Source organism: Dunckerocampus dactyliophorus, chromosome 20, assembly GCF_027744805.1.
Source record: "Dunckerocampus dactyliophorus isolate RoL2022-P2 chromosome 20, RoL_Ddac_1.1, whole genome shotgun sequence".
Lineage (NCBI taxonomy): Eukaryota > Metazoa > Chordata > Actinopteri > Syngnathiformes > Syngnathidae > Dunckerocampus > Dunckerocampus dactyliophorus.
The window spans coordinates 8,264,344-8,280,651 of record NC_072838.1 but is presented as its reverse complement, the minus strand read 5'-3'; the positions used below and the strand labels follow the sequence as shown (position 1 = coordinate 8,280,651).

Genomic DNA, 16,308 nt, shown 5'->3' with positions numbered 1-16,308 from the left:
ACGGATGACGACGTGGGAGCATTGAAACATGTACATAACAGTGGACAGGCGGAGTGCGCAGCGATACGAACGGAGGTAAAATAACGCCAAGTGTCTTACTTTCCTAACTATCCCTTTAAGCAGATAAGCAGTGGAAGTGGAAGTGTGCAAATTGAAAGAAGGACAATGTGCTTTTACGGTTTATTTTTCAGGTTACATCAGACTAGACATCAGCTAGACTTGCAAACTGGAAACATGTATATTTGAAGGGTGGATGGAGGGTGGAAAGAACAGTTAAAAACAAGAATATTCTTCAGGCTCAATGTGAGACTTGTCAGTGAATACACAATGCAGCATAGTACAGATTTGAAATGACCGGATCTCAATTAGTGTTGGTATTATACAGTCAAACCTCGGTTTTTGTCAAAAATATTCACTAAAATACAATATTGCACTTAACTATTGTTTGCCCTGTACTGTATCGTTCCACAAAAAATACTGTCTGTGCATTTGTTGAATGCAACTCGTAGTTGAACAATAATTTCCATCCATTCGTCATTCATAATTATTTTTGCATTGTTTTCTGCATGTAAACTATAATTATTAGGGCTGTCAAAGTTAACGCGTTAATAACGTTAAAGGATATTTCCTTTAAGGGCACTTTGCGCGATTAACGTGCGCACCGTCCTGTTTGACCCTCGGCCTACGCCGTAGTTTAAGGAACCGCAGCGGCAGCAGTTGTAGAACTAGAGGCAGGAAAAATTATTGAGCAGAAATGTGCAAAGAAAAGCGTATTTCGAATGGTAAGTGTAGCTTCAAAGCCCCGGCAGATGGCTCTCTCGACAAGACCAAGTTATTTGTGTCGCTGTGACTTGAGGTTTCACGAAGCACATCGCCTCTGAGAGAAGAGAGGAGTAATTGGCGCCCTGCAGGTATTTTTTGAATTTTCATTTATACATTGGTACCTGGTCATAGTGTCCGAACTAAAAAGTGTTTTTTTTTTTTTTTTTTAAGATGCGAGCCGTCTCCATACATATTTTTTTGCTTTGAACTGCTAGCTAAAATTTGGCCTATGAGCTGCTGGCTACCCGCATAGCCGATGACAGCTATTTGGAGGCTAGTGTCGATGACAATGGCTCTAAATAGCATTAGCTAGTTAGTCACCGGAAAACATTTTCAACACATACCGGTACATATATTATAGCCATCTGATTTATCTTATTTATTTTGTATTGTGCCAAACTAAGACAGGAAAAACATCAAATTAAAAGCACTAAATGAATACAGAACCACCGTCCACCAGCATGGACGTCGTTTTTCAGGGAGGTTGTGTACCACAAATATGCACGTTAGCACTCAATTAGATCATCAGCTCTTTATGCATCCCCACATAGAATCAGTATTTGGGAGCAAATACAGTATGAGGTGAAAGAAAAAAGGTAAAAATACAGTACAGTATTCTACCTGTGCAGCGTGGGAGAACGTAGAAGGTGCGTTCAAGGACAGTCAAACAGTGGGACAAATCGCTGCTCGAATTAAACATTCAAAAACTGGGGGATTTCTAACTTTATATTATTTTTGAATAAAACAATGGACCATATTTCCAAAATTAATATCCCTCTACATAAAACGTTTATGTAGGTATCGTTGTAGTTGCATATTGAATCGTTTACCACAAATAGATTTACATGGTAAATGGTCTTTGACTTGTATAGCGCTTTCCCACCCAGGACACTTCGACACGATCACGGGAGGACGGAGAATCGAACCCTCAGCCTTCAGGTTGGGAGACGACCACTGGCCCCTGAGCACGCCGCCTCCCTACTTATTATATATAAAAACTTTGATCTTTTATCTGCGCTTAATTATGAGTTAACTAGTGAATGAGTTAAATATTTAAATTGATTGACAGCCCTAATAATTATTCTCTGTTTTTATTTTTGGGTGTCTGGAACGGATTAACCGGGTGTACATTATTTCCTGTGGGAAAAACTGATTCGGTTTTCGTACCTTTTGGAACAAATGAACAAAAATTGAGGTTCCTCTGTATGGGCACTTAAGTGTGTGCAAATAGACTGTATTTAGACAATTTTGTATGCTCCCCGGCCACTGTTATATTGATTTGTGGCATTATTTCAAATGCATCTCTTGTATTGTTAAAGTTATAAATATCAGTTTTTTATTCAATATATAGAACAAATGCCAAAAAAGTCCTATTATGTTGTCTATTCTTATTGATCAAATATTTCTGGAAGTAATTAATTGCAGAATTAGATGAGAAAAATCCTACTTTAAAAAAAAGTTAAAGTGGCATGGCAGCAGAAGTACACACAAAGCAGCTGTTTGGGGGTTATACTGCATACGTACTGCATACATGTGCTCACAAAATGTTGAACTGGCAAACAGATGGCTTCTCATCGCGGCAGTTCTCGTCAGACCACTTCCCCTGTTTGGCCCCAGACAGGACGACACAGTTCTGGGACAGGCCGCCATCCGGCTGACGGGACCGGCTGTTGGACGTGTCCCAGTTCTTGAATGAGATGCTGACGCCGCTCTGGTCCGCCCAAGTGCCCTCGGCCACCATGTCGTTGATGCCCAGCCAGACTTGCTCATCCAGGCCGACGCTTTGTTGGATGTAGTGTGTCAGCTGGTCGTTTTCGTCAACGGATGAGGGAGCGCTGAGGACGCCGCCCAGGGCGTTACAGTCCTCGCTGGCCGTGTGATAGGACTTCCTCACTGGGTCGGCCAGGACACACTTGCCATTGATCTTTGTGCCCTTCAAACACACTGATTGATAGGTAACACCGTTAATATTCAATACACATATTTTTTTCAGCTGATTAACTGGGAGAAATCTTCCCTTTTACTGCCTCATTCAGAACCAAATATATGGGAAGATAAGAGAGTAATGTGCTTTTTCAAATCTATTTTCACTGTTGTATGTTTTTCTAATTCTAAGATTACACAGTAGATTTTGAATCAGTAGTGCTACAAATTCATTCGGACGTACAGACTCGCACATTGGAAGATAAAAGTCCTGATCAAAATGTTAAGATCAGTTGAAAAATTCAAAGAATTTCCATTTTGCACTGTTGGATCTCAAGGAGGTTCTACGTAGAACTTCAAAATGCAAAAAGAAGAAATGGGAGTGAGACAAAAACATTTCGAGTAAGCAATTTATTGCAAACATGCATTAAAGTGAAACAGGCTGTTCATCAGCTGATCAGAAGTTGAAGACCACAGTCTTTTAAAGCCAAAATCTTGGCAAAAATGTGGCTTAAATGTAATTTTGTGTCAGGTATTCACATATTTCTCTCTTTGAACGTGGTCGGATTGCATAAGCAAGGCTGGAGGATGGATGCAGTAAGACAGTCTTTTGAAACTTCTTCAAAGAGCCTTAGGGTTATGGAACAAAAAAGTCAAATGGCAGACCCAAAAAATGTCACCGGCCCTGAGCCGGAGGATCCAACTGGCTGTCCATAAAGACAAGATGATCCTCGGCCCAAATGAAGGTTATTACTGGTGCCGAGCGCAGTCCAATAACAATCAGACAGCATCTGCAAGGGAAGGGCTCTAAAAAGAAAAAACATCTTCAAAAGCCTCGTCTCCTTCAACGGCACAAAATTGCCCGTTTGGAATTTGCACGAGAGCACCAAACATGGAAGAAAGTTTTATTCTCTGATGAGAATAAATGTAATCTTGATGGTCCTGATGGCTTCCACCGTTACTGGCATGACAAGGAGATCCCACCTGAGATGTTTTCCACAGGGGGCGCCATCATGATCTGGGGTGCTTTTTCCTTCAGTGGAACAATGGAGCTTCAGGTTGTGCAGGGGCGTCAAACGGCAGCTGACTATGTGGAGATGTTGCAGGAGGCCCCCGTCTGTGTCTGGCTTTTTCCAACAGGACAACACTGCACTTCACAATGCCTGCCTGACAAAGGACTTCTTTTAATAAACTCACTCTTTTGGACCATTCTGTGTTCCCCTGATCTAAATCTACATTTGGGGATGGATGGTAAGGACAAAAATGGACATCAGTTCCAGACAGTGGATGCCCTACATGAAGGCATCTACACCACCTGAAGCAACATTCCCACTAACCTCCTTGAAACACTGGCATTAAGAATGCCCTAACCCAGGGGTGTCCAAAGTGCGGCCCAGGGGCTGTTTGAATTTTCCGGCACGCAGCACACTCTAAAAATGTAATTTAACAAGGAAACTTTAAAAAAAACCCCAACAACATCAGCAGCAAAAATTGGGAAAATCAATCAACAGTCAAACTATTAAGAAAAGAGTTGTAATCTAGCAAGGAAAAAAAGGCATAATTTCACATGAATAAAGTAATTGTATGAGGAAAAACGGGATTTTAGTAGCATGAAGTTGAAATATTAAAGAATTTTTTTTTTTTTAGTTGTAATTTTTGGAAATTTAGGTTGGGGGAAAATTTATAACATGGGAATAAAGTGAAAATATTAGGAGAAGAAAATATACAAGAAAGCTGAAATATCAACAGCAGAAACAGCAGAGTAAAGTCCAAATATTACGAGAAAATAATGTTTTTCTAATGAGAAAAAAGTTGCAATTTTACGAGAATAAACGTATAATAGAAAAAATATAATTTTAGTAACAATGTTTAAATAAAAAAAAATACATAATTGCTTTAAAAAGATAAAAATATAAGGGGAATAAAGTTATAATTACGAGAAGAAAAGTACGAGAGGAAAGCTGAAATGAAATAGTTGGGGGTAAAAAACCCCAGCAGAAATGGAAAAAAAACTGTAATTTACAGGAATAAATAATTGAATAAAAAACAAAATAGCAGCAATAGTAGCAATTTTACAAGAATAAACTCATATGTCATTTTTAATAGCATTTCAGCTATATTACAAAGGTGAAATTCATTTTTTTTCTTGAGCTACATATAGCTTCTTAGCATATCTCCATGCGTTGGTTTAGAAAGTGGCCCTTGCATCCTTTCATTTTTCAGTATGTGGCCCTCGTAGGAAAAGGTTTGGACCCCCCCCCCAAAAAAAAAAACAATTTTTCAGGTGATTAACAATGGTGCAGCTACTCATTTTAGAACATTTTATTTCTATTTCAGGGGGATTAGCAATATAATTGCTCACTCAAAGTTTTTTTCGTCTCACTCCGATTTCTTCTTTTTGCATTTTGAAGCTCTACTTAGAACCTCCTTAAGATCCAACAGTGCAAAATGTAAATTCTTGGAATTTTTCCAAGTGGTCCTCAAATTTTGATCAGGATTTATTTCATAGGACTTCTCTCACTTCTTTTCTTATTGTGTGGTTTCTTTTATTACCTCTTTGCAAGGCCTGTTCCTCTTTCAGGCGGTCGAGGTCCTGCACAATTTCATTGATCTGTCTCTGCAGGTCCTCAATGGCAGCATCCTTTTCTAATGCCAAAACACAAAATATGATAATCAGTCCGCAACCTCAGTGATGGTGTTGCTTTAATCAGACAAAAAAAAAAGCACATGCAATATTAAACAAATACATCTAAACAGAATAAATCATGCATCGGTGTTAATGAATTGTGTACCTTTTCGTACGGGCTTCTTCTTTGGTGGAGTTTGCTGGAGTGAGCAGGTCACCATGAGCAGTACAAGCAGCAGCGTGCACACACCTTTGCACTCCATGGTTAGACTTGCAGGACTGAAGATGATCCAGCGTGGAGGCTCGCTATTTATTTTCTGCCTCTAACCCCTCCCTCTCGTATGTGTGTGTGTATGTGTGTGTGAAAAATTATTCTTCGGTGCTGATGACATAACCATGTGCGGTTTTCATCTGCACATTAAAAAAAAAAGACTTACCCTGCATTAACCCCATAAGAAGCATGTCACAGACAACCACTAAAATGTGTGGTAGAGGTCACTTAGGGACTTAATGTGGTAAAGTCAAGCACAAAGCTGAATAGGACACATTTAAAGTGGTTTCTTATGGGTTCATTTGTGCAAGTAATGATGATGAGCTGAAAAGTGTGAAATCTGTCAAGTTTTTGTTAAACTTTTCCCCCAAAAAAGCGACAAATACTTGAATTGGGTTCCAAACCTGCAGACAGAGGCCAGGCCAGGAAGAAGTTTGTTTTGGACCTTCCTGCCCGCAAACTTTGGAGCGCCTGCGCGACGTCTGGAATGGGAATTTCTTCCCATCTGGTCTCTTTTTATTGCCTCAGCCTCAGACACGTGGCAAAAACAATAAGATGGAGAGATTCTAGAATTTTCCTCAACTGTGTTACGTCATTACAGCGTCGAACCTCATTAAAACATCACTTTTAAAAATAATACACTATCATTTCAGTGGAAATCTGAAAAGCACTCGTAAACTCTTCGGGCACTTACGTTTTTTCCAGGTTGCAAGTCAAACCTACGCACGTTTTATGTTTTCGTGCATCGTCCATGCGGCCAACGTGTGTTTTTCATATGTTTTGCTGGTGTCAGTTTTGGGCAAAATGTCAATTTTTTTCATACGTGGCACTTGCGGACTCGTATGTGTATCGTACAACCCACGTACGTAATTAGTGCGGTCAAAAAAAGGTCAACTGATGGGAAAAGAAGAGTATGGAGGAGGAAAGGATCAGCTCCCATCATATCTCATGTGCACTCACTACTTTCCATTGAATAAGTGTCATTTCTTCAGTGTTGTCCCATGAAAAGATGTACCGTAATCAAATATTAGCAAAAATGTAGAGGGCCGCTACTGATGTCCTGTTGAAATATTGCAAATTGACAATGGAGGCATAAAATGTCTAATTCCTAAATGCAAATCCACTTACTGCATGATTGCAGTTATTTGTTAGTCAATCAAGCAATTGAGCCAAATGTGGACGCTCTTGAGCACATAGTGTATCCTTCCGCCACCGCAGCCTTGCGTTTTAAGATCTCCAGCGAGTCTCGTGTTCACGGACCAAAATTACATTTTTAATTAATTTACAGGCACACGTTGGTAACTACAAAACAAGGGCAGAAGCCTATAATTCCTTTTTTAGGAGACAGAGGCATCACGTTTTAATATGAATGGGCTTCAAAATGACAAAAGAACTAAGCATGAGGATGTTGTTTAGGGAGGTATGTACACACTTTTTAAAGCATACACCATCATGGAATGCACAACAATTTCTGCTGTAACAACAAGTTCAAATGTAACATTTGAGTAGAAAAGACAATGACAGCCATGGGAAGTCCTAACCGAGGAAGCCCACTTTCTGTCGCTTTGCTCCCAAACTTTCCTCTTGCTGCAGCAGCTTCATGAGCGGCATGTGAAGGGCCTTGCCGACACGTTTACCTGTCTGGATAAAGTAAAAAGGCTTTGGTTACTTATTGCACTGGTCTGGTTTTATTGTACATTCCCTAAAACAATAGGCGCCATCATCTCATGTAGTGTTAGCACTAGAATTGCTGCAAATGTTGCTCCAAATGTTTGTGGCTCAATTGGTGCACTTCCCTGCGTGCATATTTGTCACACTTAAATGTTTCACATCAAATAAATTTAAATATTAGTCAATGACAATACATACAAACACAAAATGCAGTTTTTAAATGAAACTTTTTATTATTAAGGGAGAAAAAAATCCAAACCTACATGACCCCGTGTGAAAAAGTGATTGCCCCCCGCCCTCCCCCCATTACAACATAACTGAGATTGAGATCTATCAGTCTGAAAAATGTTATAAAGCCATTTCTAAAGCTTTAGGACTCCAGCTAACCACAGTGAGAGCCATTATCCACAAATAGAGAAAACATGGAACAGTGATGAACCTTCCCAGGAATGGCCGGCCAACCCAAATTACCCCAAGAGTGCAGCGACAACTCATCCAAAACACCCCACAGCAACATCTCAAGAACTGCAGGCCTCACTTTCCTCATTTAAGGTCAGCGTTCATGACTCCACCATAAGAAAGACACTGGCCAAACACAGCCTGCATGGCAGAGTTCCAAGACCAAAACCATACGTCTAGATAGCTCTAACGTAAAAAAAAAAAAAAAAACGTATTTAGAAGGTTGTAAACAGGTTTTCTATGCTCTAAATATAAAAATGTTCGATGAGGAAATTCATGTACCACAGTCGGGGCTGGAACCAGTTACCCGTGATAAGCAATTGATTACTCTGCTCCCATCATCACAACACGGGCTACTGTTACGGCCGTACTCCAGCTAAAACGCAACTCCGAATCCCCAAGGTAACTTCCTGTCCACATGTCGGTGGACATTTATTGAAACATACACGAGTACGAATCTTATTTATGGCTTAAATGGCTTATTGTCTCTGATTATATCTACTATATTGGGTAATATGAGTGTAAAGGTGACTATAGGGGTGTTATTTCATTTCTAGAAGTCTCTAATCATATTAAAAACCATATGTAAAAGGTAGTAAAACAGGCTTTCTATGCTCTAACTTCGAAAATATTTTATTTAGAAATAAGGAATCCTGCTTTGTGGAAATTCACTTATTGCGGTCGAGTCTGGAACCAATTAACAGCCATAAAGGAGGGATTACTCGACTGTTATACATATTGGCAACAATTATTTAGATCGTACGCATGGGCTGGTATGAGATTGTGACAGTATGATAACATTGGGCAAAAATGTAATAGTTTGACGGTGTCATGGTATTGTAATTACACCTCTAGAATGTGTTATTTTTAAATATCTTTATTGAAAAGAGAAGAAAGTCAAGTCAAAAATGTCATTTTTAAACAACACTGAAAGTGGAACATCAATGTATTCTAAAAATTTAAAAAACGGAATTCTTTTTGAATAAATAAACACAGTCATCAATTCAATGCAGTCTACTATGTCTAATCCTGCAACTCAGGTCACAACACATTTTTTTTTGTAAAAAAATAAAAAAAATATATGTAGATATATAAATAATACAGGTCAAGAAGGTTACAATATAAATTAAAAACATCGTAATCTTACGTTATTATTTCATAGTGTCAAGTCGTACTTCTCCACAAACTTCCGTTTCCGGGTCATGTGATTGTTGTTAGCAACTGAGAAGTTAAGTGCTTGTTGTTCAGTGGAGAATAAACGCTTTATACCACTTATCCTCCACTCCTGTCTCCTGAATCATATCTCCACATTCGGTGACCCTTGACGTGAGTAATATGTCGACCGACAACAGCGCAGCCGTACCGGCGCCGCTCAATGCTAACGAGGCAGCTCACAACTTCTGCCAACACTCCAAACCCGGAGTTCCGGATGTGACATGTGGCCGCGCTGGACCTCCACTTTCTCTCATATCGCAGAAACGGTATGACGCACAGTTTTAGTGGTTTTGAAACTGTGACTTGAAACCGATAACCTGCCCATGCCTAGTAGGTACATCCCATTTTTATTTTTACTGGAAAGAAAAATATGCAAGAAGTGAATTTGCCTCCAAATTGAACTGATTTAGTAAAACCAAACAATTCCCAATGGATTACATACAACACAAACGATTAGCAATGTAGATCATCTATCTTTGCACCTGTCCATCATGCCACTCAGCAAAACAGTTCTTTCTGGAAGTCAGACACAGAGGGACCAGACACTTCCTGCAGTGAATGGGCGTCTTCACTCGCTTGTTCCCGGCATCATGGCACCTCTTGCAGTACCTCCTAGAGGCTGTTGCATCTTCGCCATAGTACACGGGCATGCAGGTGTCTCGCAGGGGCGATCGAGGTGTCGGCTCCGAGCTCTTTGCCAACGCGAGCATCTCCTTGCAGAGCTGCTCCCTGAAGCCTTTGTGTGTCAGCAGCTTGTAAGGATCGCCTCTTAGCTTGAACAACTCCTTGTAGAGCAAGAAGCTGTTCACCACTGCGATGTCAATGAAGTGGTAAAAAAAGGTTTTGTACCATTTCATTGTCTTTTGCCTGACACTGTAATACCTTATCAGGGCATCAGACACGCCCACGCCGCCCATGTTCTGGTTGTAATCCACAACCGCGTCAGGAACTGGGATGTGCTTTATCGCCCACGCCCCGTCCTCTTTCACCTTCCTTTCCACAGTCTGCCCACTGAAGGCTTTGTGAAAGGTGGAGCACATGCTAACCTCGTGCATGTCCATCCACTTCACAAACAGGAGTTTGTCCTTCCTGATCCAACGCAGGTCTCCCCTTGCAGCCTTTCTGGGCAAGTCATTGTCCTCGGTCTGTGGAAAACCATTAATGTTTTTTCTCATCGCCCCACAGCAGCCAATGCCTCGGGCGAACAATTCCGCGAACAGGGCCGGGCTGGTGCAAAAATGATCCACATACAATGAGTAGCCACTGCCAAGCAGAGGGGCTGGCAGTAGGTCCATCACTGAGGTGTGGCCGCTGGTGTCCATGTTACTTTCGCGACAGATGAAAAAATTCCAGGTATAGCCCGTGGAACAATCAGCCAGTACAAAAAGTTTATACCCCAACTTTGTTAGCTTGTTCTTCATGGACTCCCTTGCATGGACATGGGTCTTGGATGCCACCAGTCTTTCATCAACACAAATATTCTTATAAGGCTGAAAATGTGCCTTGCAGGCATTCACAATCTCACTATAGAGAGGCTTGAGTTTGAAGAGGCTGTCGTACTGAGGTGTGTTCCTTTTGCCTTCGTTCTCCTCATCTTCTTGCGGACTGCTGAGGTGAAGAGACCACAAAATGGCTTCAAACCGATCGCGGCTCATTAGTTCCCTTGGGAAGTGGAAGTTATAAGGCCAATCCTTTTTCCAATAGTCCGAGCGGTGGTGGACGCTTACGAGGCCCGAAAAAAGAATGATTGTCAGAAAAATGTAGAAGTCCTTCACTGTGAGAGGCTTCCATGTGTACTTTTTTCCAGCCTGTTGTCTTTTAGCAGCATTGCTGTTTGTATTGTCTATGATTGTGTGGACCACCGAAGCGCTGAAGAAAAGCTGGAAAAGTGAAAGTGGTCTCCATGATGTTGTGGTACTCAGTGTGGGTCCTGGGGTTCTGGCTGGCAGAAATAGGAGTGGCTCTGGTCTTGTGTCCTGCTCTTCTCTGTTGTGCCACCTCACGTCATGCCCCACCTCAGACACAGTATTGGGTCTTTTGGTTGACATACTGCAGAACAAGAGAGACTTTTTCAGATATTGAACTATTTTGAGTCAAAATTTGTTTGCATTGTTTTAAAATGTACAGTAATCCCCCACCATTTTGCGCTTCAAATTTCACGGTTTCGCTCTATCACGGTTTATCAAAAATATATTAATAAAACATGATGTTTCGTGGTTCAATTTAGCCTATTATTAGTAAAAAATATATGCATGTTTATGTATTTTTTGCCTAAATTAAACATTTTAAGCATAGAAATGGCTACAAAAACTTACACAAATTTGAGGCATTCAGAAGACGTATTCAAAGACATTGTGATGATATGTAGTTTTCTACACTGGCCGTTAGGTGTCAGTAATGTTACTGTAATGTTCGATGAGACACACAAGCATCAGACTTTTATTGGACAGGCTTTTATTGCAGGTTGGAATGATCTCATGACAGGCATGACAATCTCTAACACGGGCTACTGTTGCAGCTGTTACGTAAACTAATCTAAAACTCAACTCTCAACCCCCGACATCACTTCCTGTTCATCCCCCACACAGCTCGCCTAGCACAGAACACATTTACAACAACACATACAAGCACAAATCTTATTTGTGTCTTAAATAGCTTATTTTCGCTTATTATGTCGACCATATCAGGCAATACGAGTGTAAAGGTGACTATGGGGTGTTATTTCATGTCTGAAGAGATCTAATAATTAAAAAACTGTATTTAGAACATGTTTTCTCTGCTCTAACTACTTTTTTTCATTGGGTCTTACCTTTTCTGTATTTTGGTGGACAGACTTTGTTTTCTTTTGGCTTTCGGCAGCGGAGCATCTTCAGGAGGTTGAGCAGACATTCTCCCAGATGATAATGATGATCTTGGCTCAGGCGTGGGAGAAGTGGAAGGTAATGCGTGACACTTCCGTCTCCGAGTGCACCCGTAATCTTCTTCAACATTAGAGTCATCATCATCGCTGCTGTGAAACAAAGGAAATATTTTTGTCAGTCACTTGAAATATTTTAGGTGCTGTATTAGTCATAATTATATACCAATCATGATTATCAGGTCAGGTCCGCAACATAAGTAATTTGAGGATAACTTTCCTATAGGACAGGTCTATACCTTGTCCTTACTTGTGCAACGGCATGTATGTTTTATAAACATTTCGACTGATGTCATTTAAAAGTGATGACTGTGTCATAATAACTGGCAAGTAGCTATGACCGATGGCTCAGTGTGCTGCGTTAGTGGCTACTCGTGAAATACAACACACTGCAAACGGGGAAATAAGGGTGTTTGTTGATTTTACAGCATTCACTGAAACATTGTACTACTAAAGAATAATAAAAACTTATAATTACCTCTCTTCTGGTAATATTTGGTAATCCGAGTCACTGCAATCAGGGTCTCTCTCTGGCGCTACGAGGTCTGATTCATCAGACGACGATTCAATTGGAGAGATATTCGCACCACTATCACTCACAAGTAATTCCAGGGCTCGTCCAATAGTTAGATTCTTCTGCATCTTCTTTTGGTGCAAAAAAATGTAACACCGAAAGATGAGTAGCAATATTACAATGCCGAACAGCGTCCAGGCAAAGTAACGCAAGCACCTCGTATTGTTCTCCCCTGGGTATTAACCACGGATAAATACAGAGTCTATTGGTTGACTTGAACGATCGACCCACCCCTTTGAAAGCTTCCAACCAATAGAAACGAATGACGGCCTCCACTTTTTTTTAATTGGCCAATAGACGCTGAAGATGTCGTCGACGACATAGACATAAATAAACGCCGCATCAAGTGGGTTTGTCCCCTGCTGCGATACGTCAACGTCACCGCCATATTGGATGTGTCGAGGCTGCGCTGTAAATGAATACAATTGTACTAGTTTCTCATAAAGTGCCTTTATACAAAGAAATTTAAGTTAATTCTTCTCGTTTATACTTTTACACACGCACTAATATACTTGGGAAACAGGCACAAAAAAGTGCCTAACTGTTTCCCAAGTGCGTGTGTGCATGTATAAACAAGAGGAATTAACTTGAATTTCTTTGTAGAAAGGCGCTTTATGAAAGCAAGTACATTTACTTAGTCATTTACAGCGCTGCCTTGACACATTCAATATGACGGCGATGTTGACGTACGGCTGAGCCCTGATGCGGCGTCTATCTCTATGCTCAACGACGTCCGGGTGAGTCTAACATAGAGAAAACTGAATTGTTTCTGTAGGAATCATTTCATTGCAACACAAAAATAAATGGCTTGGTGTGTACTGGAAGCTTGATTTATATAAAACAAAGTTATTATCAGAAAACAAGGTAAAACAAGATTCCTATTCAATCATTGCTTTATAATGTGACACATCACGGGGTTGTGACATGCATTCATTAGCCTGAACTTTTGGAGTATTATTTGAAGGTTATTTCCCATATAACGCGGTACAGTACCGCGTGATACCAACCCTCACACCACATATAATAAATTATGGTGTATTTGAAACAGCAATACTGAAATGCGTCGGTAGGTGGCAGCAATATTTTATATACAGTACTGACTACAACACGGTATGATGTAAACATATTGACCAGTAACCATTCCGTGAAGGACATAAAAAAGGACAACATGGTCACCATTTTGTTAGAGAAAAAACTACCCCGACCCTCTCTCTAAACAGATGTGGAGATTTGTGCCTTTACCTGAAACGTCTTCAACTAAAGGGAGAAGAAGCCCACCAGGATTTGCTGAATTGGTCGCCATAAGCGGGGACCACTGTACTACTGTGGCTTCTTTACTGCTATGGCTGTAAACTATTGTTAACTCACTTCTGTCATTTCAAAGATGCTCTCGGGGTCCAGGCTGCCTCCTCCCATCTTCCTCACACAGGTGACTGTTCCCTTGTTTGTGACAGAGATGATCAGGTTGGCCACGGAGCACGCCTTTTCCTGCAGAGTGGCGTCCACCACGTGCCTATGGCCCACCTGTCAGGACAATCCAAGTGTCAGAGAAACAATGCTTAGAATTATTATTATGATTAATTCTTCATTTGTGTGTGTCAGATGGTGACCTTGCCTTGCACAGAGTCACTATACAAGGAACATTCTCCACATTGAGCCTCATACAGTCATATGGGTCATCAGACAGCTCGATTTCCTTCCCCCCTTCTTCATCACATGATATATGCACTTTGGGAATCCTGCCAGTTACAACACAAAAACAACACTTACATCCAGTCTCATCATGGACTTGGGAATCAAATCACACACTTAACGAGAAATGCAAGGTAATAAAAATCATCTTCAGAATTTTCTCATGCATGCGTATACGCAACTGGATGAAAGAATGCAGTTTTTGTAGCGAGTAAGTCACAGTTTTATTTACTCAACACTTGACACAACGTTCTAAATGTGTTGATACTGAAAGAGGGTACACCATTTTTGGCCAGTGCTGAGACTAAGTATACAGGAATGGTTACAGGAAGTCACTGTTTCATATGTCCCGAGTGTACTAATCTCATAGTTTCAGATTGGGTAGAAAAGGTTTTGCCTGTGCTGACTGTATTGGGTGAAAATAAGTCGTGAATTTGAGAGAAGATGGAAAATCATTCAGAACCATTGCACAAGCATTAACAATTGCTTTTTTCACCCAGAAACAGCTCTCTGGTTTTCATGTTGTTTTCACCTCTAAATGCAGTCTATACTGGCCAAACCTATCCTACAATGTTCAGTAAAAGGGCAATGTATAGTAGTGTTCTATATGACAGGTATCCGGGGGTGTGCATGAAGAATACAATTACAATACAACTGTCCCTCTTGGGGGGTGCATTGATGTTCATTGCTTACTTTGTGCTGTAGAGAGCTGCCTTGATTGCTACGGAGATCGCATCATACAGGTTTCCGTCACACTGCAGGAGCTATGGAACCAAAGTCAGGCATTTCCTTATAATGCTTACTAACACGTGTTAGCATTTTAAAAGTTTGCTGGAAAGCTGCATTGCCTTACCAATACATCCACGTAGAGTACCCAGCAGTGTTCTCCCTCGCTGATGCACAGGCTCTTCAGATCAACACTGTGCTTGTTGTTGAAGACTTTGTACAGCGTGTTGCTCAACTCCATACCTAGCTCCTCCCCGCCCCGTCCCTCAAACTCTGGGGTTGCGTTGGCTGAACTAGTAAAAGAGAGATAAATAAAAGTAACTAAACAGCATATCTTCCTGTTGTATGCTTTGTTTTGGGGTTATTGATGTTATTATTGGTAAATGATGTCACATTCTACTTACCAGTCAGCAAAGAACTCTAAATAGCCTTCATTTGGAGCCATCGGCCGGGGTTTACCGATTTCAGCCTTAATTCCTACTAGAACCGCTGTGTGCCCCTGAAACATGAACACAATACTGGCTATCTAGCTTCAAAACACACATAGTCGAAAGACCTACAGACAAAATGTGACTTTATATGTACAGCAGAAAGCTGCGTTACCAGGGAGACTTTGGCTGAGCCGTCTGTATTGGACACCACATCGGTCTCAATCTCCATGTGTCTGTAATCCTCACAGCCTCTTCCGTCCACTCGCAAATCATCCTAATTTTTGTCAACATGGAGACACATTCATTAAGTTCTAAAACCTGCACTTTTACTTGCTATAGTAGTCAACACTTACCCGTATACCATGTAAAATGTACACCTTTTCTGCCTCGCTAACTTGCACTGTTGCCATTATGGAATAAGGCGCATGTGTGTCGCGTACTTAAAACGTCATCAAAAGTAGACTCGTGAGGTCGACGCTTTCTGGATCTCCCAAATTTTTGGACCTGTCTGCGCAGTTTCAAGATCAAATGACTAAAGTGAAGTATAATATGTTTAACAGCGCGTATAGTACACATGAAAATAAATTTAATTCCAAAATTGTCAATATCATCCTTCCATACTACATAGTAGGCGTGGACCGATCGATCCAAATCTCAATCGCATGGATACTAATGGTAGAATGGGAATATGATCGATACTAGTGTGAAGATATCAATTTTTCCAGGTCTCGTCTGTTTATTTTCACAAATAACTGTGGTTTTTGATTGTGCTGTTCATATTATCACATCGTTGATATTGTTTTGTTATATATTTGGGGGCAAAAAGCTAAAGGAATTTGAAGGGAGCCAGTTGTAGTTTTTTTCTTTTACTTGTTTTGGACTTTATTTTGCCCAAACAATTGTATCTAATAAAAGGGAATCGGGTTGTTTTGTTGATATTGTTACATTGTTGTATATATAGGTTGTTAAATTGTAAATTGC

The 16,308-nt window shown here is 40.6% G+C and overlaps 2 protein-coding genes across 6 annotated transcripts; both read right to left on the bottom strand.

The window, feature by feature from the left end:
* Positions 1-175: 175 nt before the first annotated feature.
* LOC129173482 (tetranectin-like) lies at positions 176-5,903 on the bottom strand. Its single transcript, XM_054764463.1, has 3 exons — positions 5,538-5,903; positions 5,299-5,391; positions 176-2,766 (listed from the first exon to the last, which is right to left on the bottom strand). Exons 1-3 carry the CDS (start codon positions 5,632-5,634, stop codon positions 2,360-2,362), a joined length of 597 nt encoding a protein of 198 aa, XP_054620438.1. The 5' UTR covers positions 5,635-5,903; the 3' UTR covers positions 176-2,359.
* Positions 5,904-6,882: 979 nt separating this feature from the next.
* Positions 6,883-15,753, bottom strand: exosc7 (exosome component 7). Of its 5 annotated transcripts, none has more exons than XM_054764459.1 (8): positions 15,681-15,753; positions 15,500-15,601; positions 15,301-15,395; positions 15,024-15,189; positions 14,864-14,934; positions 14,094-14,217; positions 13,847-14,002; positions 6,883-7,283 (listed from the first exon to the last, which is right to left on the bottom strand). In XM_054764459.1, exons 1-8 carry the CDS (start codon positions 15,735-15,737, stop codon positions 7,179-7,181), a joined length of 876 nt encoding a protein of 291 aa, XP_054620434.1. In that variant the 5' UTR covers positions 15,738-15,753; the 3' UTR covers positions 6,883-7,178. The 5 variants fall into 5 exon arrangements, with proteins under 5 accessions (XP_054620434.1, XP_054620433.1, XP_054620432.1 ...); XM_054764461.1 differs by lacking the exon at positions 6,883-7,283 and adding an exon at positions 10,855-11,036; XM_054764462.1 differs by lacking the exon at positions 6,883-7,283 and adding an exon at positions 11,847-11,997.
* Positions 15,754-16,308: the final 555 nt, after the last annotated feature.

What these genes read in the sequence shown, in the direction of transcription:
- LOC129173482 (XM_054764463.1), bottom strand. Translation starts at nt 5,634, where the DNA reads ATGGAGTGCAAAGGTGTGTGCACGCTGCTGCTTGTACTGCTCATGGTG. An exon ending in GAAGAAGCCCGTACGAAAAG is followed by an intron (nt 5,392 to 5,537) that starts GTACACAATTCA and finishes TTTTGGCATTAG; the next exon opens with AAAAGGATGCTGCCATTGAG. An exon ending in GGAACAGGCCTTGCAAAGAG is followed by an intron (nt 2,767 to 5,298) that starts GTAATAAAAGAA and finishes CCTATCAATCAG; the next exon opens with TGTGTTTGAAGGGCACAAAG.
- exosc7 (XM_054764457.1), bottom strand. Translation starts at nt 12,546, where the DNA reads ATGCAGAAGAATCTAACTATTGGACGAGCCCTGGAATTACTTGTGAGT. An exon ending in CAAATATTACCAGAAGAGAG is followed by an intron (nt 11,998 to 12,382) that starts GTAATTATAAGT and finishes TTTGTTTCACAG; the next exon opens with CAGCGATGATGATGACTCTA. An exon ending in TCCACCAAAATACAGAAAAG is followed by an intron (nt 11,037 to 11,796) that starts GTAAGACCCAAT and finishes CTTGTTCTGCAG; the next exon opens with TATGTCAACCAAAAGACCCA.